Below are 22,130 nucleotides of genomic sequence, written 5' to 3'. Positions count from 1 at the left end.
ATCCGGGTCGTTTCGCCCTTATTCCTATTCGCCCCGAGTCATTTCACCCTTAGAATGAGTCGTTTCGTCCCCCATTATGAGTCGTTTCGCTCCTATGTATTGGGGTGGTCCGAAACAAAATGTGGACAACTACAACAAATTTATTTTTCGTTAGATTTTACCCACATTTTGTCCAGACAGAAATCTTGAAAAAAACAATGGCATGGATTCCACATACTAGATGATAACCATGTCACCTGTATCGACTTCGCTGAGATCGCATAGGGCAAAAAACATGTAATTTTGTGCCGGCTTCCATTTTGACTTTTTATAGAATATTCTACAAGAGGGGTGAAAGGATATGACTTAATCTAACAACCGTTGAATGTAATAACATGTTATGATATAAATGCAAATGTGATGACGTCATATTATTTTATTATTATTAACATTATTTGATTGTTTAAAGATACCACTAGAGATCATTAATTTTATATTAATATTTTAGAGTCTTTCACAACTCTATAAGAGTATTCCATAAAAAACCAAATGGCAGGCCGCAGAAAATTGCATGTATTTTGCCCTAAACTGGCTGTAACGAGAACAGACATCGATATGTTATGTTAAAACCTGCTTAAAAAAGCACAAAACACGCATTATTTTAAAACATTTTAATAACAAAATACGCATTATTTTAATAACAAAGACAACAACAATGCCATATATAGCATACAACAAGCATTTTTTAAATGTAAACTGAAGCAAATGGACCTTTTAATATTTCCTCAGCACAGATGTAAACATGACACGTCAATGGATATTACAGAGGCCAATTTCGCAAATTTGCAAAAAAGCGGTCTCCCCCCCCCCCCCTCCACACACACACCAAAGCACTTTATAACTAATATGTTCTATCGACAATATCATTGTGTAGGCTAGTCTTTGTACTTATTAATATAAAATACATCAGGCCCGTAGGAACTGAGATGGTGTGAGGGGAGGGGTTCCTTAAACTATTGCACATAATAACATATACATATAAATGGTGTTTATGTTGATAAAGGGTTACAAATTGATAATCTATATCTGATTTGCAACTAGAGTCACGTAAACAAATTTATTCATCATTCACAAAAATAAACATGAGGGCGAAACGACCCTGTATAGAGGGCGAAACGACCCGGTATGGGGGCGAAACGACACGGGGCGAAACGACATGGGGCGATCGGGAATAAGGGCGAAACGACCTGATACCCATTTTGATGACGTTTAGCACATGACGATATTTGCGAGATTAATCTGAATCAAATTGAAAAAAACTGTCTATCACTGGGATAGACAGGGGTTTTTTTCATGGCGGAGTAGGGTGAGGCTTCACACACGTATGCATGGACAACATACATTTGTGGTGGGTGGGGGTATGACACTTTTTCCTATCAGTCTTATAGCCAAAAAACAAAAACAAAAACAAAATGTTTGTTTAACTTTAACGATACCACCAGAGCACATGATGAATTAATCATCGTTTATTGGATGTTCTGGGTTTTTTTCACACACACACACACACACACACACACACACACACACACACACACACACATATTCTGATAAAGCGAAACCAAGAGTGCTGAAAACTGACATCAATTTGAAGGCACGAAAGAGCGAAATATACCAGTAATTAGTTTCTTTGTGGTACCCACAAAAAATAAACAATAAAGTGGCGTTTTTTTGTTGTTTTTTCGTGTTTTTTTCTCATAAATCATGTTTCGTATGTCGACTTATTAAAAAATATATATTAACGACAGATATATATATATATATATATATATATATATATATATATATATATATATATATATATATATATATATATATATATATAATGGATAATATGAACCGCCATTGTCCTAAATTAAATATTTTCATGCGTAACCTACATAAAGAAAACAGATATTGAAGACGTACTAAGTGGCTGTTCAAAAGTATTGACATTTTGGTGAGTTGAGGATGTTTAGCAATGTAACGCACGCACTAATTGTGAACGGTTTATAAAGGTAAAATTAACCAAATTTGTTGGGTTCTCAGTGAACATTGCAAAAAGTGCATAGTCCTAACAATACAAATATTTCAAAGATTATATATATATATACTACTCAAAACAATTTAAGGGTCAAAAATTTATTACCAAATAAGTTTCAGAGTGTATTAGATTGATGATGTAAACTACACCAAATTTTTTATTTATTGTTCCATATTTACAAAAAAATACAAATAAACGTCACTGTATACAAGAAAGTCACATGACATGCTGTCAAAGTTGAAGGTTGTCAAACATGGATTTTACACATTAGAACATTCGTTTAATAGTGTGTGAATCCACCCCTGGCGCGAATACACTCGACACTTCGTTGCCTCATGCTGTTGATCAGACGTCTGAAGAACTCTTGGGGAATGGCCTGCCACTCTGCCATAAGAAGTTGACCCAGATCATGAAGGTTGGCCGGAGGGGCATGGTTATCCCGAACTCTCCTGCCTAATTCGTCCCAGGCGTTCTCTATTGGGGCCAAGTCAGGCGAATATGCTGGCCAATCCATCCTGGCGATACCTTGTTGTCTGAGAAAGTCCGTTACCACCCTGGCGCGGTGGGTCTGGCATTGTCATCCTGCAGAACTGCCCCACCGCCAATCTGCTGAAGGCCTGGGAGAACCAACGGCCGGATAATCTCATTCAGATAGCGGATTCCATTCAGATTGCCATCCACCACAGACGGGGGTCCTGTGGTGGATAGAGATGCCGCCCCACACCACGACGCTGCCACCACCGAACCGGTGACGTTGTCTAAAGTTAACGTCAGCGAAGCGCTCCCCAGGACGTCTGTAGACACGAACCCGACCGTCGTTGAACTGGAGACTAAACCTGGACTCATCAGTGAACATCACTCGACCCCACTGAACACGTTGCCACCGCAGATGAAGCGTGCACCAGTGACGTCTGGCCGTTCTGTGACGTGGTAGGAGTGGTGGTCGAACAGCCTGGCGACGGCAGCGTAGATTATTGGCTCTCAGACGATTGCGTATGGTTTGATCAGACACTCGAGTTCCAGTCGCAGTCCGCAGATTGTCACGTAATCGGCGTGCAGTGGTTGTGCGTTGACGTAGAGCCATATTGGTGATGTAGCGGTCCTCTCTATTTGTAGTGCTTCGGGGTCTTCCCCAACGTGGACGATTTCGAACAGAATTCGTTGCTTGGTACCGTTGCCACAGTCGGCCAACGACACTGACTGACACCAAGTCTCAGAGCAACATTTCTTTGCGTATTGCCATCCTGAAGCCAAGCAATAGCCCTTCCTCGATCTTCGATAGTCAGTTTAAGTCGTACCATTGTCGAATTGGGAGTGTGCACCGTACACGAACGCAAGCTCCAATTATACGGAAATTCGGCATTGGGAACATGGAATACACGTGCAAAGCGTACAAATCAAGCGCTTTGTGAAAAAGCAAGTTATGGGCACTTAGCAGACCTTTCGCTTACGCCCTAATTTACGTGCAAATGTAAGCATGTTTTCGCCATTAGAACTAGTCGACAGTGTCGATGACAGTGGATTTTAATTCATTTATGGGTTGCTTAGACCCACTTTCGTCAAAATGGAACAATACCATGCGTGACATTATGGTCTAGCTAATATAATTGACATTCAGAAAATAATGTCGAAAATATCGTCTGACCCTTAAATTCTTTTGAGTAGTATATATATATATATATAATGCACTGGTGTAGGCAGGATTTTATATTGGGGAAGGGGGAGGGTTCAAGCACGCCTGTCGTGGGCACAACCGACGCCTTCACCAGATAGTTTTGTCCAAGACATGAGACCGGGATGTAAATGTACAGCCTAAAGAAGGTTAAAAACATTTGCAATCTGTTGCATATAAGCACGTACGTACGATGTTCAGACCAAGTATACGAACCTAATTAATAGTTAACTATAGTAGACCGCTATTAGTGGCACATCTTTTAAAGGGACATTCCTGAGTTTGCTGCACTTTTTAAGATGTTATCGACTAACAAAGACTTTTTAACGATTGTAATTACATATAAAATATATTTTTCTGCATAAAATATTAGTGGCTGTATATTAAATGTGTTTCTGATCGATCTAATATTTTGACTAGATTAAATTTCATTTTATTTCCAAAAATATAATTTTTTCGTACGTACGAATTTTTTTGAAGACAAAATCCAGTTTGGGCTTCTTATAAATATTAAGACGACCAGAAACACATTGAGTATACAGACACTGATATTCTAAACCATAAAATATATTTAATATGTAAGTTTAATCGTAGAAATATTTTATTAGTCGGAAACATTTTACAATGCAGCAAACTCAGGAGTGTCCCTTTAAAGTGACCGCTCGTCTATAAAACCAAGGCGGTGTCATTATTTCGCATAGGGAATTATCAGTCTTTAGGACATCCTTAGACACTGTAATCCAGATAAATTGCTACAATTAATTTAGTGCTCAGGAATTATATATCTATGAATACAATGCACGGTCGACACAGATGTGTTATGCGCCCTAGGCATATGCTTTCGGGCGGGCGTCATTCAATAGAATGCAGAAAACAATACACCAATAGAAAACATATCAAACGGATCCACCAAATAGCGTTTTACTTAGCCTAAGGGTTCGCTCATATTGCTTGAAGTTGAAAGTGTCGCAGGCAATTAGAAGAAGAAACATGTCAACATATGTGGTCGTGTGTTATATAACTTGAAATCAGACGTGTCACGTTAAGAGAAATATTATTTTAAAGAATTGCCGTACTTTTAGACTTTAAACACAGGACACACATAAATATCCAAGTAAAGAGACATTAATTAATTAATTAATTAATTAATAAAAATAAAAATAAAAAAGATAAATACAAAAAATGGGTCAGAGGGAATTCCAATACCTGTATTTATTTTAATATTGATAAACTTATTAACATGGTTCAACTTACCGTAGAGGGGCAATAATTGCACACGCACACACTCAGTGGCGTAGAGAGGGGGTGGGGGTGGGGGGGGGGGAGACGTGGGCCATGCTCCCACCATACATATGTTTTGGTTTTACTGTATTAAATTTTATAAAAATCATACATACATAGTGTGGGTTGCCCTCCGCCACCCCCCCCCCCCCCATCTAAAATCCTGTATACGCCGGTGCCCTCACCCCTGCTTTCTGTCCCGGATCAGGCCCCTGGCTATCCAGGGACGGGAACCCGGGAGAAACATGCTCGAAACCTTAATGGATATAAGAGCACGTTAAACCAATTCAAAGTCACCCCTGCTAAGTACGACCTGTACAAAAGAAGTCTCAAGTTAAATTTCCTTTGCTCTCATTTTGGTATTATAGCCAATTAAAGTTCAAACACGCTATCCTGGGCACACACACCTCAGCCCCCCCCCCCCCCCCCCCGCGCACCCTGCCCCTGTCTCGTACGCTTATGTCCACACCTAGTCGTTAAACTCGCACATGGCGGGAGCCGGTACCCACACAACCGGGTTGTGAACCCAGTACCTTCCAGCCTTAAGACCGACGGCTTAAACACAACACCACTAAGGTCAGTTTAAGTTAGAATACCAATAAAATACCAAACACTGTTAACGTTTCCGCAGACCCATACGTAGGAACGATATCTGGAGTGGTGGTGGGCACAATTTTAGTGAGTGAGCTATAGTATCCTGTGTTGGGGGAGAGGCAAAGTTACATTTTTATCTTTATTTATATAGAGTAAGACAAAAAACAACAACAACAACAACACAACAACAACAACAACAACAACACACAGAACATCGTACATGTTTGTCGGGGGGGGGGGGGGGGCAGTTACGTGCCTATATCCAAAACAAATTCAAGTACGATCACCCCAGGCTCAGCCTCTGTTTAAGTTAGAGAAAACCCCATGCTACGCATACTGTGATATGATACCCCCCAACCCCCCCCCCCAAAAAAAAACCCCACCCCAAAAATAAACAATCCCCCCCCCCAAAAAAAAAAACATACAAAAACAAGTGTATGTGTATGTACATGCTATAATATGTATATATGTGTATATATTCTATATTATTTTATTATTTAACATTTTCATTATTGTTCCAAAAACTAACTTTTAGTGTTTCCTCTGTACAAAATATTTTCTGAAAATAATATAGTAGAGGAGAAAAATAACTGTTTAATTAATTTACTAATCCTCCTCTAGTGAAAAATAATGAGTGTCATCAAGGTACATTTTATTCTAGTGACATCACCGTTTACATTATATTGCTTGTACATATGAAACGTTTTCTAACCATATTGTATTGCCCCTGAAGATATTACGAATAATTGAAAGCACTTGGGCTGTTTTTTGTTTTGTTTCTGTTGTTAGCCTATATATTTTATTATAGGCCAAAATATAATTGCATCGAGGTATTTTAGGTGAAAAACGGTCTTATTTATTGACATTTATTACACAAATGTATTATATATGTGTAGGTTAATTTAATATCAAGGCCGATACACGTCTGAAAGATTGTCCCTTTAAATGTTGGAACTTATTTTCCTTGTGTGGGAAGGATCCATATTGTACTACTTTCTATAATACCGCTTATAAATTCAAAACATCAACTTCGAACAGAAATAGCGCCGACAAGGCGCGGTACATAGATTTGTGAATCCAATAACAGCTGTCCCCTTATCCCCCCCCCCCCCCCCACTCCCGATGCTAAAAAAAAAAAAAAAAAAAAGCAGGCGCGAAACAAGGAAGTTTGTTTATTTGTTTATTTGGTAGGTAGTCACGGTGTATGTGGTGAGGGTCGGTCGTAGGATATAAGAACGAAAATAAGTTCATGAAGCTTGTTTTGTTTAACGACACCGCCAGAGTACATTGATTTATTAATAATTGGCTATTAGATTTCGTAATTTTGACAGATAGTCTTAGAGAGGAAACCCGCTACATGTTTCAATTAACAGAGAGGGATCTTTTATATGCATTTTCCAACAGACAGAAAAGCAAACACCACGGCCTTTGGCCAGTTGTGGTGCAGTGGTTGGAACGAGAAGGAAATAAGTTCAAATGAATGAATGTGGCTTCGTGCCTAAACTAGAAGGAAGGAAATGTTTTATTTAACGACGCACTCAACACATTTTATTTACGATTATATGGCGTAGGACATATGGTGAAGGACCACACAGATATTAAGAGAGGAAACCGGCTGTCGCCACTTCATGGGTTACTCTTTTTCGATTAGCAACAAGGGATCTTTTATAAGCACCATCCCACAGACAGGGTAGTACATACCACGGCCTTTGATATACCAGTCGTGGTGCACTGGCTGGAACGAGAAATAGCCCAATGGGCCCACCGTAGCTATGGGGGATAAAGTACAAACAAGTGTTTTAATAAAATTAGTCTTAGCTTCGTCGACAATATATCTAATGCCGTAATTTGTCTATTGTAAGATTAGTGTCTATTGTAAGATTTGTGGCGCTAATTAATCGAACTGGCTATTAGCTGAAATGAGATTAACTGACTTTAAAACTTTTAGGACCATTTTTCACGAACACGTTTTTTTTAACGCGTCACAGGTGTGGGAGAGGGGGTGGGGGAGGGAGAGAAAGATGTTTAATAATTTAAAAATTCGATGGTTATTCAAAACAGTGTTTCCATAATATGAGATGCACGGTCTCGCCAGCGCCACGCCAAAAATGCACAAACATGACTACGTGTCAGAATTACCAAATGGTTGACACCCAATGGTTAATACATCAATGTGCTCTAGTAGTGTCGTCAAACAAACTTTAACTCAATATTTTAGATACATTGCATATCTTTAAAAAAAAAAAAAAAAAAAAAAAAAAAATCACAAGAAAAAAAGTGACAGAAAAAAGTTACGAAAAGTATATAAGCCTTTTGGAATTATTTTACTACGTTGTGTAGTGATTATTGTATTTCTCTTAGTTCTTTACGTTACAACATTTTAGCAGTAAAAAAATCTACTAAAAAATTTTAAAATCGAAAAGTTCACAGTTCAAACAAAAAGTAATATTATTATTATTATTTTAATTTGTGTTCGTCTTGCAGAATATAGTAGTAAGCCATGTCGGAAGTTACACCGGCAAAAGCAATTGTCTGGTATAAATGGACAATTCGTAATATCCCTCTAGGAAAGGTATATATATCACGTGACCTCGCCCTGCCTGTCCTTTTTACTTGCGTGTATCCGTAGCGAGCGAGGTATGGTATTAAAAAATTTCAATCTGTTAATAATCTTTAAAATCTAAAAACATATTTTTAATATTCTTTGTTCAAAACAACAAACAATGTTTAATAATCAATATGTGTGACACTATTTTTCGTGGTTACACGTTATTTCGTCTTGTTTTATTAGTTAAAATTGCACAATCTTGTGACATCTTCCACGTTGCCATGTCGGCATATTTTTTCAATTACGGTTTTACTATTGCCTCACATTGTAATATCTAACATTTTCTTTAATAACCACTTTCTTTAGATACTGTTACAGTAAGATTTTCTCATCTGAATTGGTTTACAGCCGATTGGAAATTAGATTTTTTTAACTTGTTACATGATTCAGACGTCTGGGTATCGTCTGCCATTTTTAATTTACAACTCTACCGTACACGTAGACGCCAGTATATTAGACGCAATAGTAGTGTTACTGAATACTAGTACGTCTTGAGTGATTTATGGATTTCATTAGTTTTTTTTAATCGAAATTGCTTTTTTTTGGCAAGATTTTTTTTTAGGAAAGGTGGGGTATTTACTTATTTTTGTAATCAAAGACAAGAAGAATCTTACACAAACAAGTAGGCATAGCGGTATTCACATTACCAGATTTTTGTTTTGTAAATTACCTGATAAACTAGTTTGGAGGGATGTAGAAAGTGTATCTTGTCTTGTCCGCATCATGTTGTATGCCCTATATTAAAAACTGCCACCAGGTTTCAGTTGTTTCTTAATCGAAATCATGCAACTAACGAACAAGCAAACCTAGTCAGAAGGGATGTAGAAAGTATGGTTCTTTTTACGCTGGAATTTTTTATTATTATTATTTTTTTAATATAAACATACCTATGTATAGCTGTTATTCAAAACTTGTGGCACCATGTTTCAACCGTTTCTCAACCGAAATAGTGCTACAGGTGGACACGCCAACCAGGACTATGTATACCCTACCGTACTCTCTATATCTCGATTTGAAATACTTCAATCATTAGCGTAAATCTAACGCCATAAAAACTTACCTGGCCATTTTATATTTGCTAAATGAAGAGAAGCAACTCCCTGCACAGTATTGACAAATGCGCGCTCTATTAACAAAACCGTAAAAAAAACCTCGTGCATGTTGGGGGCTAACCCGAGTACTCTGACTGTAAGAGAGCTAGACGGACATTTGGACATAAACACGCTCTCATTACAGTCAGAGACCAACCTATGTCTTTTTTTGGCAATTCCTGACTACCAAACGGTAGGCAACGAGTCCCGCTCTAATACCACAACAATCCTATGTTTGACGTCAAATACCTTTACATCAATCATTTTCGAGTTAAGTGATACAAAAAAATCCACATATTAATCACTAATACACTTACTACAGAAAGAAACCCGACAGCACCCACATTCAGCTACGCTTCGTGACACTCCGTCGCAACAATTGCAAAGCTCGGCGATCTATTTCGAGACGTAGACCACGTGATCGCGCAGTGGGCGATTCCGCCTTGTGCAGCAGTTACAGGGGCCGTCTCATATCAAGCGGTTATTATTTTCATAAACAAATCGTCAGTCAAAAAAGAACTTGTAAATCAGCGACAAATATCATTGTCGTACTGTTAACTGCCAATGCGTATCGATGGGTAATCTCATTAATTGTGGCTACATTCTACGCTGAAAAAAGTTCTAAACCTTTTTTTAAAACTCCCACACACCCTCTCGTTCTGAGTACAGTTTGTGGCCCTGATCAGAAATCGTGGTAGCGTACTTGAACATCAAACTGATATAAGCAGGTTAATTCCCGACATCGGACCTGGCAGTCATTTGTGGCCATACATGCATACGGCGAAACTCATCGCCATCGGTCCCTAGGCGTCAGCTTGTCTACTATGACGGAACTCTCGTCTACAACTGATCATGGAGTATCGTGTTACAGAATCGGTCTTTGTTCAGTTGTTGAAAACAATTGGTCTGTGTTCTACGTAGGTTAATTCATTGTCAATAATTATTAACTACCATACATATATGTGATTTACATTTGCTTGGATAAAACGATCGTTCATATGAAATTAGTTATTAAGCAAACAGAATACTTAAACCAACCCAAAACAAAATTTGAACTATTTTTATTGAACTTAATTTACTAGTATCCTACCGCCTTTTTCTTCTTTATTTTTCTTTTTGCTTTTTAATGAGATATTACACCACAGTTTCACATTTGAGTCATTTCCGCATATTTCTTAGGGAGTGGGTTTCAGCTCAGTCGTTTGAGTGTTCGCGTCGCAGGATCGAACAACCTCGATGGATCCATTCAACCAATTGATTTCTTTGTCGTTCCAACTAATGCACCAGAACTGGTCAGTGGCCTGTGGGAAAGTACATATAAAAGATCCATTGCTAATGTAGCGGGTTTCTTCTCCAATACTCATATTAGAGTTACCAAATGTTTGACATCCAATAGCTAGTGATTAATTAATCAATGTGCTCTAGTGGTGTCGTTGAACAAAACAAATTTCAATATTTTTTAGTTTGATCTGAATAGCAAAACAACTAGAAGATAAGTTTTAAAGATCGAATGAGCTATGCACCGATTCAATTTTGATTTTGCAGTAACAAGCATTGCCATCCTTCCCCTTAACGCCTCGGAATACATCTTATGATACCCCATCCCCTCAGAGCGTTACGTAATTGTTGAAAAAAAAAACCCCACACACACACTCTACTACTGTACTAATGACTAATTCATAAAACATAAAATAATCAAATTAAATTACTACTTACTTTATCTTTCATAAGAGGCAGTACGTAGCACATACTTTTGCCGTATCCTGTCGATAACACCCAAATGTATCCTTCAAATTCAAAATGGAATCAATAATGTGTAATTGTTTTGGTTTAATGACGTAATGAAATCCAAATTCATCCAAAACGGCATTAGCCAACTCTTCCATGTTGTAACTTCGCTTGATATGAGACGGCCCCTGTAACTGCTGTACAAGGCGGAATCGCCCAGTGCGCGATCACGTGGTCTACGTCTCGAAATAGATCGCCGAGCTTTGCAATTGTTGCGACGGAGTGTCACGAAGCGTAGCTGAATGTGGGTGCTGTCGGGTTTCTTTCTGTAGTAAGTGTATTAGTGATTAATATGTGGATTTTTGGTATCACTTAACTCGAAAATGATTAATGTAAAGGTATTTGACGTCAAACATAGGATTGTTGTGGTATTAGAGCGGGACTCGTTGCCTACCGTTTGGTAGTCAGGAATTGCCAAAAAAAGACATAGGTTGGTCTCCGACTGTAATGAGAGCGTGTTTAGGGTCCAAATGACCGTCTAGCTCTCTTACAGTCAGAGTACTCGGGCTAGTTAGGGGCAGGACATAGCCTGGTTGTAAAGTGCTCGCTTGATGTGGTCTGTTTAGGATCGATCCCAGTTGGTCCCATTGGACTATTTCTCGTCCAGCCAGTATACCACAACTGGTGTAACAAAGGCTGTGGTATGTGCTATCCTGTCTGTTGGATGGTGCATATAAAAGATCCCTTACTGCTAATTGAAAAGAGTAGGTTTCCTGTGTGTGTGTGTATATGTATGTATATATATATATATATATGTGTGTGTATATATATATATATATATATATATATATATATATATATATATATATATATATATATATATATATATATATATATATATGGCTGTTAACTGTCCGTCGTGAGACGGATTTCCGTCGTCAGAGAAATTTTGGAAATTATTTTTTCAATCACTTCGGCCGTAATGTCAACCCGATCACTTGGCCGTTTTCTTTGCCCCATTGACCCCCCCTTAGGTACCTATCGGATGGGTATAATCTACCATACATTTTGGGGCTGATGAACGGCCCCATTCCCCTAACGTAAATTCCCAATCCAATATCAAACCTTTTCCCAATTACGACCCAACAGTTTCCCAATAAAAATTCCCAAAGTTGCACGTGGCTGCGTTTTTGCGAATATTCACATTTTGGAACTTTATTGTACAGTAGCTGCGTTTTATCGAATGTAACCGTGGGAATGTGTTTGGGACATGCAATGACCTTATTCACAAAGCATGAACCGGTAGGAAACATAAAATCGGAGTTATAACCCGTTTGTACCCTTTTGCGTTTCTTTTTTTGAAGAGTATATATATATCTCTCTCTGTGTACCTTAACCATGTGTCTTGACACCATATAACCATAAATAAAATGTTGAGTGTAAATAAATACATTTCCTTCTTTCCGTGAATTGTTTACTTAATGTGCCCTGTGCATTACTGATGAACTAAATGTTTCTAGTCGATTGGAAACTACTGTTTAATGATTTAAACGTATATATTCCCTGTTATGGGGCTTTTTGTCTATCATGAGCTCACTGATGTCTTTAGTGCAGTAATCATGTTTATGGCTGGTACATATTCACAAATAATTTCAAGTTATCTTGATAAAAAGTATGGTATGTTTACATTACGAGATCGACCTGTACCCCCTTTCAATGGTTACGGTTACTCTTTAGTGTCTTTGATACAGAGGGTATGGGTCAACTCTTTCCGCCGCAAGTTTTAAATACCAGCTGTATATAGGGTAATGTAACAATTTTCGGACATAAAGACAAATTTGTTTCTACGTCTGTTCAGACTAGTTCAGGGCTTATAGATTATGGTAGCCACACACCATGGTTAGTGATACTCAATGTTGGGCTAGTCAATAACTACTATTGCCATGCCAGACGGCTAGTGAAAAATATTGTCATGTTGCAGTTAAGCCCATTTTGTAAATATGAATATCCTGCCTCCACCCCAACCACCCAATGTTAATGTTTTTAAGCTCTATCTCCCTCGTTAACCTGAGTACTGCAATATCACGTCCGTCGACATGCTGTACACTGTATACAGTGCATTCCCCAATTCATATTTCCCGCCGTTTTGCACACGACACTCGCCGAAAACGGAAATAAAATAATTTTTTATTTTTTTTTCAAAATGGTCTTTTGTTTTGATTTTTTCAATTGAAAATACCTTGAAATTTTGAGTTCAAAAAGTGGTTTTTGGCCAGTATTTTCGCTTGACAACAATGGTGGCATGTCGCGGTCATTTTCAGGGATCGATAGCTGATTGTGACAGCTAATTTGATAATAAATTTGATCGTTTTACCAACAACGAAAATTACCAAATATTGCAATATGAATCGTAGTTCGGGTTTAAAAAAAAAATCAGAAGTCAGAAAACCACTTGTCAGGAATAATGGACATAAATACTGGACAGCTGGCCACAAATGCCCATAAGTAAACAACTTTTTAGATTTTTTGCCTAATTTTAATCAGTTGGCTGATCTAAAAATAATAAAAATTACAAAAAACCCAGGAAATTAATACTTAAAACATTTAAGTGAATATGTGAGTAAAAATTACAAACTTGTACCCACACAACATGGTTTTTGTTAAAAATTAATCCAGTAGTCTAAAGGTTAAGTGACATGTCTGAGTATTGCTAGTATTTAGTAAAATTGTAATAACTGTTAAGTGTGCTACCAGCATAAATTGTTTCTGATTGGTATATTCTCTAATTGCAGCTTGGAACGAAATCTTAACTAGCAACCATGGGAAAGGAAAGAGTTCACGTGAACATTGTTGTGATTGGTCATGTCGACTCTGGCAAGTCCACAACTACTGGTCATTTAATCTACCAATGTGGAGGAATTGATCAAAGAACGATAGAGAAGTTCGAGAAAGAGGCGGCTCAGGTAAGCTAATTATTAATGACTGCTCTGGTAAGTTCATTTCTAGGTGGTTGATAGAACAGTTCATGGTCTACAGTTTTTAATGAAAAGCGTTTCGATGTTGGTGTCATTACAGTATACCATAACAAAGCACTCACCTGATGTGCTCTCTAGGAACAACAGATTCCTATCGGTGGGTACCATTGTGCTATATTCTGGTTCCAGCCAGTGCACGACTGATATTATAACAAAGGCCATGGTATGTTGTCCCATCCATGGGGTGGTACATATACGTTCCTTTGTAGTGGGTTTCTTCAAAGGCTATATGACTAAATGTTTGACATCCAATAGCTGATTAATAAATCGTTCTCTAGTGGTGTCTAAGACTAATAGAATTTCCAAATGTTTTGACATCCAGAAGCAGATGATTCATCAATGTGCTGTTAAAACTATTTACCATGACAACTTGCTACTTGACATGGCAAATGCATGACCAATCTTATTAATTACCCCCCCTCTTCCATTATTACAGATTTGACAAAATCGGTTCATCAGTCGAATGTATTTCAATCAGCATGCAATGAATCTTTTTAAACTTGAAGAGTATGGCAGATTAAGAATTTCTCATGTTGCCAACATCAATTTAACCCTTAAACATTTTACTTTTCAGATGGGAAAAGGGTCGTTCAAGTATGCTTGGGTATTGGACAAACTGAAGGCCGAGCGTGAACGTGGTATCACCATTGACATTGCTCTGTGGAAGTTTGAGACCACCAAATACTACATTACCATCATTGATGCCCCCGGGCACAGAGATTTCATCAAGAACATGATTACTGGAACATCCCAGGTATACTTGTAAATTAATTGGCAATTTTTATGTCTACTAAAATTCTTGGACCCATGTCTTGTAGAGTAGCTTTTACTATGAACACATTTTGGTATCACATACAGAGTATGGTTATGTAACATACCACAATCCACGGTTATTATGATTAACAAAAAGCTTTTCAACGAGTTCAAATGATCATTGCGTTGCCCATCACTGGAGTCCTAAAGCCCAATTTATCTCTACCAAAGTCCTTTGTTCGTTCAGTCTTGTCAATATTCAAAAGTGCCATATTTATTAAGCCCGTTTTTCATAAATGCGAGTGTTCAAGCATTGTAAATGCATGTAGTTGCACACATGCAAGTAATCAAGCTTTTGTAAATTCAGCCATACATTCAGATGTTTTTCACAATTTTATTTTGTGGGGGGAGAGAGTAGGCAAATAATTTAATTCTACCATGATTTTTGTTTGCAGGCCGATTGTGCTGTGCTGATCGTGGCTGCCGGTAAAGGAGAATTCGAAGCTGGAATCTCCAAGGAAGGTCAGACCCGAGAGCACGCTCTCCTTGCCTACACGCTGGGAGTGAAGCAGTTGATCATTGGAGTGAACAAGATGGATAACACTGAGCCTCCATACAATGGGGAGAGGTTCGATGAAATCACCAAGGAAGTGTCTGCTTACATCAAGAAGATCGGTTACAACCCCAAGGCTGTTGCCTTCGTCCCCATCTCTGGATGGCATGGTATGGCACAAAATATTTTAGATTGTCTGTTGATCATTTTGATTAGTTAGATGGGTTTTTTTAATATATTTGTTTTTGCTGTTGTCAAATTGAAGTGTAGGTAGTTCCTTTCAAAAACAAAGGGCAATTGCTAGTGTTTTTCACGTGTGGGGTAAAAATACATTTAAAATGTGACAGTATTGGGTTTTTTTTGTCTAGATACAGGTTTTGCCTTTAAATAACTTGTATTGCACATTTGTTTTGCGTTTAGATCAGTTTCTCACAAGCTGCAAGTCTGTGAAACTTGTTTATTATTGAACATAGGTTGTTCGTTGGTGTACCAAAACTTACTGTAAACTACTTTTAGTTGCTGGTTTTAGTACTTGTTTTAACGGTGGAATTGGTCTGTTTCTAGGCGACAACATGATTGAAAGATCTGACAACATGAAGTGGTTTAAGGGATGGGCTGTTGAGCGCAAGGAAGGCAATGCCACTGGATTTACCCTTCACCAGGCCCTGGATTCCATCTTGGCACCCTCGCGTCCAACAGATAAACCTTTGAGACTTCCACTTCAGGATGTTTACAAAATTGGCGGTAAGTGTATAGCAGATTTGTTCAACTTGTTTTGCCATGTTTTAGGCCTATGATAAAAAAATTGCGAGAACAATACAGGGTTCACCCTGGATCAAAAATACCTGTAGCCAAAATATTAGCCAAATGGAATTTTATTAGCCATATTGAAAATGCTTTAGCCAAATTTGTTTTACGCAGTACTGTATAGAGTATTTATATATGAAAATGTATCTTTTTCAGCTAATTGTGTACAAACTGGAATAAATTGGAATAACAATCTCAATGGGGGTAGGGGCAGTTAATACATTACTTCGATTTTTCAGCGGGGGTGGGGTTGGAATGGGGTTATGCAATATCCTCAGTTTCAAGCCAGTACCCATACACCCACACCCACTTAAGGCCTATGACATTAAATTAACAAACAGAAATATGGGGGTCGGTGGATGTTTATGGAGGTTGTTGTTTTTTATTTCTTCCTTTTTTCCCAAATAAAAATTTGAGAGCTTTATATATATATATATATATATATATATATATATATACATATATATACTCTTCAAAAGAAGAAACGCAAAACCACATTGTCGTAACATTTGGAGAATTGATTTAATTATTGAATGGCGAGTCCGATAATTACCAAATGTTGCAGGATTGTTCACAATTCACTCTAGTCCATTGTGAGTAAGTGATAGGACACACCACCAAGGTCAAGGTCATCTGGAGTCAATACCGGGTGTGGCCTCCGCGTGTGTTGACAACTGCCTGGCACCGCCTGCCCATTGAAGCAACCAGAGTACGGATGACGTCCCCGGGGGATGGTGGCCCACTCGGCCTGCAAGGCTGCTGCCAGCAAGTTCTGTCGACCAGATGTAAAAGAAAAAAAAATATGACTAAAAGGAAAATTGGATGAAAACGATTACTTTACCAGTGATATCAATTAAGCCAAAAAAAATCCAATTTTTATTTACAATGTATTAAATAGTGTAAAAATAAAACCATGTCATTTTTTAATATTCAGCCATTATATGTTCAATGCAGAGTAGTTTTTGTTACATAAAATGTGAATTTTGGTGGAATTGTTTTTTTTTCATGTATCAAATTTGTCATTTTTATTTTTTAGGTTATTTGCTTTCAATTTTTTATTTACATGTTGCTAAATCCAGGCCACATGTCATTCCCATACAATGAGGTTTTCAATTAGAATTTTTTTTAATTAAATGAATTAAAACATTTTTAAATCTATTTTCTTTAGGTATTGGAACTGTGCCAGTTGGTCGTGTCGAGACTGGAATTATCAAACCAGGAGTATTGGTGACATTTGCCCCTTGCGCTATAACCACTGAGGTAATTACAAATTGTAATCTTTACAGTACCCCAATATATACTGACTAAAAAATGCAAATGCAAGTTTTCGTATTTATAACTTTTTATCCGTATATTAATTGTAGTACAGTTATCTGCAACTTTGCATTGCCGCAGGATTATGTGAGGCTGCACGTAGAAAGGGTTTCGTAACTTGCTCGACCAAAACAATGTCCCAGTGCATTATTGGTCACCGTAGTCAGATTTGAACCCAGCTTAACGGCAGCACCGATGGCAATTGCCGTAGGTAGAGTACCACCAATGGGACTTGTTGTGCCATCTGTAAAGCTTCTCGACAATGGCGAAATATATACACCTGTTGTACATTATCTGCCAATATTGAACATGTTCATTTAACCTGAGTACTGCAGGCGAGATATCTCGCCTGACGTCACGTCGGTCGACATACTGTACACTATACAGGGCATTCCCCAATTCATATTTCCCGCTATTTTGAAATATTTACCAAAGAACTCTTGCAGTCTCTCTCTCTCTCCCCCCCCCTCCCGATATCAGTAATTTAAATACTGCATATCATTCTCATAGCTCTTAATACATTTGTCATTAAGTAAAATGACTGACAACAATTTTGATCTTGACCCTGCATATAACAATTTTTGTTATAAATTACCTTGCAGCAAATAAGCTGAAAGGTTGTTTTGCTGTATAGAGTAATACAAATGTCAATGATTTTTTTTTTCTCTTACCCAAATAGTCTTCAAAAATTAATATTTCGTGTTGTACACCCTTTCAAAATGGTCTTTTTAAAAACTAATTACATTGTTAATGTCCATTGCCAACTGTACATGACTAAACTTTATCATATATTACTACTTTATCATAGCGTAGTGGTAAACAGCTCACTTGATTGGTCAGTCTAGACCGATCCCAGTCAGTGGGCACATTGAGCTATTTCTCGTTCAAGCCAGTGCATCACGACTTAGGAGATAACCATATGGAGTTTTTAGATTTGTGGGTGTTATTGTCTATTTGATCCTGCAAATGTCATTTTTGACCGAAGGCGATAGCCTGAGGTCAAAAATGAAACATTTGCGGGCATCAAATAGACAGTAATACCCGCAAATCTAAAAACTCCATATGGTTATGTCCATTGTAAACTGAATCGTTTTTCTACAGAACTAACTGTATATTTGGCGGTTCTTGAAAAAAATACCTGGCTACAATTTAACTGTAGACCCTTGAATCATCAACATCGCCTGTTCCAATTGCTAATGACGTCACTTTCTAATGACGTCATTAGCTTTCCGGGTGTTATTGTCTATTTGATCCCGAAAAAAAAATGTAATTACCGTATTTCACCGGAAATAAGCCCATGTCTTTGAATAAGCCCACCTCCGTTTTGATAGCATTTAAGAAATTAGGCCCTCATTCGTAAATTAGGCCCTCATTCGTAAATAAGCCCACCCCCAACTTCGTCACCTTATAAATAACATGAAATTGCAAGTTTGCTCAAAGTTCATTTGAAAGGTCATACCTCCTGCAGATAATTAAACACAAATGTAACACAATATTTTACCACCAGTGAGATTTAGCAGTTTAACAATAACAGTGTGTAACATTGTTTTCAATTTCATGCCTGCAGTATTTCTCTGAAGTATCCAAGCTCAAATATGAACTAAAAACCAATGTCTATTTTTACCACCACACTGGGTCCGCAGTTAATGCTAATTAAGCAAATACCTTATTCTGATTGGCTAAGAACAATGACCTTAGATTGACAATTCTTTGTAGTGTAAGCTGGCTGCCTGTGTCAGAAACGTGTGTATACTCTATTGAGTTTGTTGTTAATTGCTGTTTTAAGTCTTCTCAGCATTAAATTTTGGATGTAAATAAACAGCACTGGTAAGTAATTGTAACATAGAAGGTGTGTTTCTGATAATTAGATACTAGTAAAAAAACCCACAATTTAATTAATAAACAATTATTATTTATTAATAACAAATGGAACACTAATTAATAGATGTGCTACTGAACGTTTTTTTTCTTCTTCCTAGTTCATTTAAGTATTATTTATTTTAATTATTATTAAAAAATGTTTCAACAAAACTGGCCCCTTGTCTGGGAATAAGCCCACCCCATGCCAAGCTCACAATGAGTTGTCTTGGCCCCCTGGGCTTGTTTCCGGTCAAATACGGTAACCAATCAAAATACAGAACACACCCTAGTCAGTTTACAATGGTTTATAAATGGCTGTGTTGTGTACTATCCTGTCTGCGAAGGTGCATATAAAAGATCCCTTGATACTAATAGCAGAATAGTGGATTTCTCCTGGGATTGTAATGATTACCGACCGTTTGACATCTAGTGGTGTCGTTAATCGAAACAAACTTAACTTTTAGTAAAATGTTATATTTTCAGGTAAAGTCCGTCGAGATGCATCATGAAGCCCTGACTGAAGCCGGACCAGGAGATAACGTTGGATTCAACGTAAAGAACGTCTCTGTCAAGGAGCTGCGCAGAGGATACGTGGCTGGTGACAGCAAGAATGATCCACCAAAGGAAGTGAAGAATTTCACTGCCCAGGTAACATGTTTTTTAAGAATAGCACAATTTTTTTTTTTTAAACCCCATTCATCTCTACTTTAAAAGTGAATATTTAAAGGTCAATAGTAGATGCATCTAATTTGTTAATGTTGGTTTTGACTGGTTTATACTTCAAAACTACTTGATCAATTGCAATAGTGGGGTAAACACATTGTGAGTTTAGTCTGTGAACCCCGAGGGGTGTGGCTCAAAACTTAATTTACCAAACCATTTTAATGTATTCTAAGGAGGGAAGAAAACTAAGCCAGTTTTTTTAATCTTCTGTAAGTGTCCAGCCTTTGTTAAACTATGTAATTGTTCATTCTGACCCACATCGCTCTTCCTGAAAAGGGGGAAATTTAAGCATAACTTGGTCTACTTTTAAATAAGTCTTGTAACTGTTTATCCATCCAATCGGCCTAGTCTTGTAATGTGTTATTGATCATTGTTTGGTGGGACATCGTGTAGTGCAGTGGTAAAGCCTGTGGTCTGTCTAGGACCAATTCCCGTAACGCCCATTGGGCTATTTCTTGTTCCAGGTAGTGCACTACAACTAGGGGTATCAAAGGCACTGGTTTGTGCTTTCCTGTCTGGACTACTTTGCTACTAATGGAAAAATTAGCAGGGTTTTTCTTCCAAGATTAGAACTGCCAAATGTTTGAGATCCAGTGATAAAGCCAATGATTAAAATGTGTTCAAAAACACTTAAAAACTATTTAATTTACATTACAGGTCATCATTCTGAACCACCCAGGCGAGATTAAGAATGGGTACGCGCCAGTGCTGGATTGCCACACTGCTCACATCGCCTGCAAGTTTGAGGAGATCATTGAGAAGGTGGATCGCCGATCGGGCAAGAAACTGGAAGATATGCCAAAGTTTGTGAAATCTGGTGATGCTGCCATGGTGGTCTGCAAGCCATCGAAGCCGATGTGTGTGGAGAGCTTTGCCGACTACCCACCCCTGGGAAGATTCGCTGTCCGTGACATGAAGCAGACCGTTGCCGTGGGCGTCATCAAGTCTGTGATCAAGATGGAGAAGGAAGGCAAGGTCACCAAGGCCGCACAGAAGGCCACTAAGAAGTGATTGGTGGTCCCATCGATCTTTCGTCCGAGGGATCGATACTTCGAAACAAGGGAAAAGAAAAAATACAAGAACTGTCTTTTTAAAAAGCTCGCTCTGCTTGTTACATTTTCGTGGACTTTTTGGTTGCTTCACTCAAAACTTCATCGTAAAGAATTCCGAAGGAAAGCAAGGTACACATCCGGCAGGTAGCGGATGGTATATGATTATTTTATTTCAACAAAGAAAAAAGGAAAAAAATCCTAATAAAATGCTGTGTGTATTTTATTTCAACAGAAAAAAAGAAAAAAATCCTAATAAAATGCTATGTGTATTTATTAAGTCTCTTGTTGTTGAATATTTTCTTAGGACGGTTTCCATTAATAAAAAGAACCTCCACTTTATTTGTGATGGGATGGGGATTGGTTCAGTGATTGCTTGAGGTGCTTACATCGTAGGATCGAACCACCACTGGATCCAACCAGTGTACCACACCTGGTCCAAGGCTGAGAAGGTGCATATAAGATACCTTTGTGCATTAAAGGGATGCTTTAGCAAGGCATTTGGGCTGGTATGCATAATTCAACGATTTTTATTTGCACATTGCTGCCATTTTGTACTATTGATCCAGCGGATATGTGATAAAATTGTGCCTTTGATGATAAAAGCATGCAACTTTGCATGTTGCTAGGACATACATTAGACAAAAATTAGATATACGGACATTTTTTTAAATTTGTCCTTTGGGAGCTGCTGTGGACATTTTTCAAAATGGCTACCACGTGATCCAATGCGCTTGTTGGAATTTACCATATTTTACCATAATTTATAGCTATGCCCATTGTACATTATGTAGAGGTGATGTTTTATACAAATTTCAAGGACCGTTCCAGAAATAAGCTAAACATTATTTTTGTTCTAGTACATGTACAGTATTGTCACTCGTGTGTCCACAAAACTGGAAGAGTAGTGTACTTGAAAACATTTACAGTGCACTCTACTGCCTTTTCTACAACCGCATCGGAGTTCTCTGCATGCACTAGAAGCCCTAGGCATGGTTGTCCA

The 22,130-nt window shown here is 37.9% G+C and overlaps 1 protein-coding gene across 1 annotated transcript; it reads left to right on the top strand.

Annotated features, from left to right (window-relative positions):
* The first annotated feature begins 8,218 nt into the window (after positions 1–8,218).
* LOC121377364 (elongation factor 1-alpha-like) lies at positions 8,219–21,407 on the top strand. Its single transcript, XM_041505341.1, has 8 exons — positions 8,219–8,243; positions 13,826–13,996; positions 14,643–14,822; positions 15,277–15,544; positions 15,939–16,118; positions 17,350–17,441; positions 19,839–20,003; positions 20,736–21,407. Exons 2-8 carry the CDS (start codon positions 13,853–13,855, stop codon positions 21,087–21,089), a joined length of 1,383 nt encoding a protein of 460 aa, XP_041361275.1. The 5' UTR covers positions 8,219–8,243; positions 13,826–13,852; the 3' UTR covers positions 21,090–21,407.
* The last annotated feature ends 723 nt before the right edge of the window (positions 21,408–22,130 follow it).

This window comes from Gigantopelta aegis, chromosome 7 (assembly GCF_016097555.1).
Source record: "Gigantopelta aegis isolate Gae_Host chromosome 7, Gae_host_genome, whole genome shotgun sequence".
In the NCBI taxonomy this organism is placed as follows: domain Eukaryota; kingdom Metazoa; phylum Mollusca; class Gastropoda; order Neomphalida; family Peltospiridae; genus Gigantopelta; species Gigantopelta aegis.
Note: the sequence above shows the minus strand (reverse complement) of the source record. Positions and strands in the feature narration are given on the sequence as shown.

What these genes read in the sequence shown, in the direction of transcription:
- LOC121377364 (XM_041505341.1), top strand. Translation starts at nt 13,853, where the DNA reads ATGGGAAAGGAAAGAGTTCACGTGAACATTGTTGTGATTGGTCATGTC. An exon ending in CCCCATCTCTGGATGGCATG is followed by an intron (nt 15,545 to 15,938) that starts GTATGGCACAAA and finishes GTCTGTTTCTAG; the next exon opens with GCGACAACATGATTGAAAGA. An exon ending in CTTGCGCTATAACCACTGAG is followed by an intron (nt 17,442 to 19,838) that starts GTAATTACAAAT and finishes TTATATTTTCAG; the next exon opens with GTAAAGTCCGTCGAGATGCA.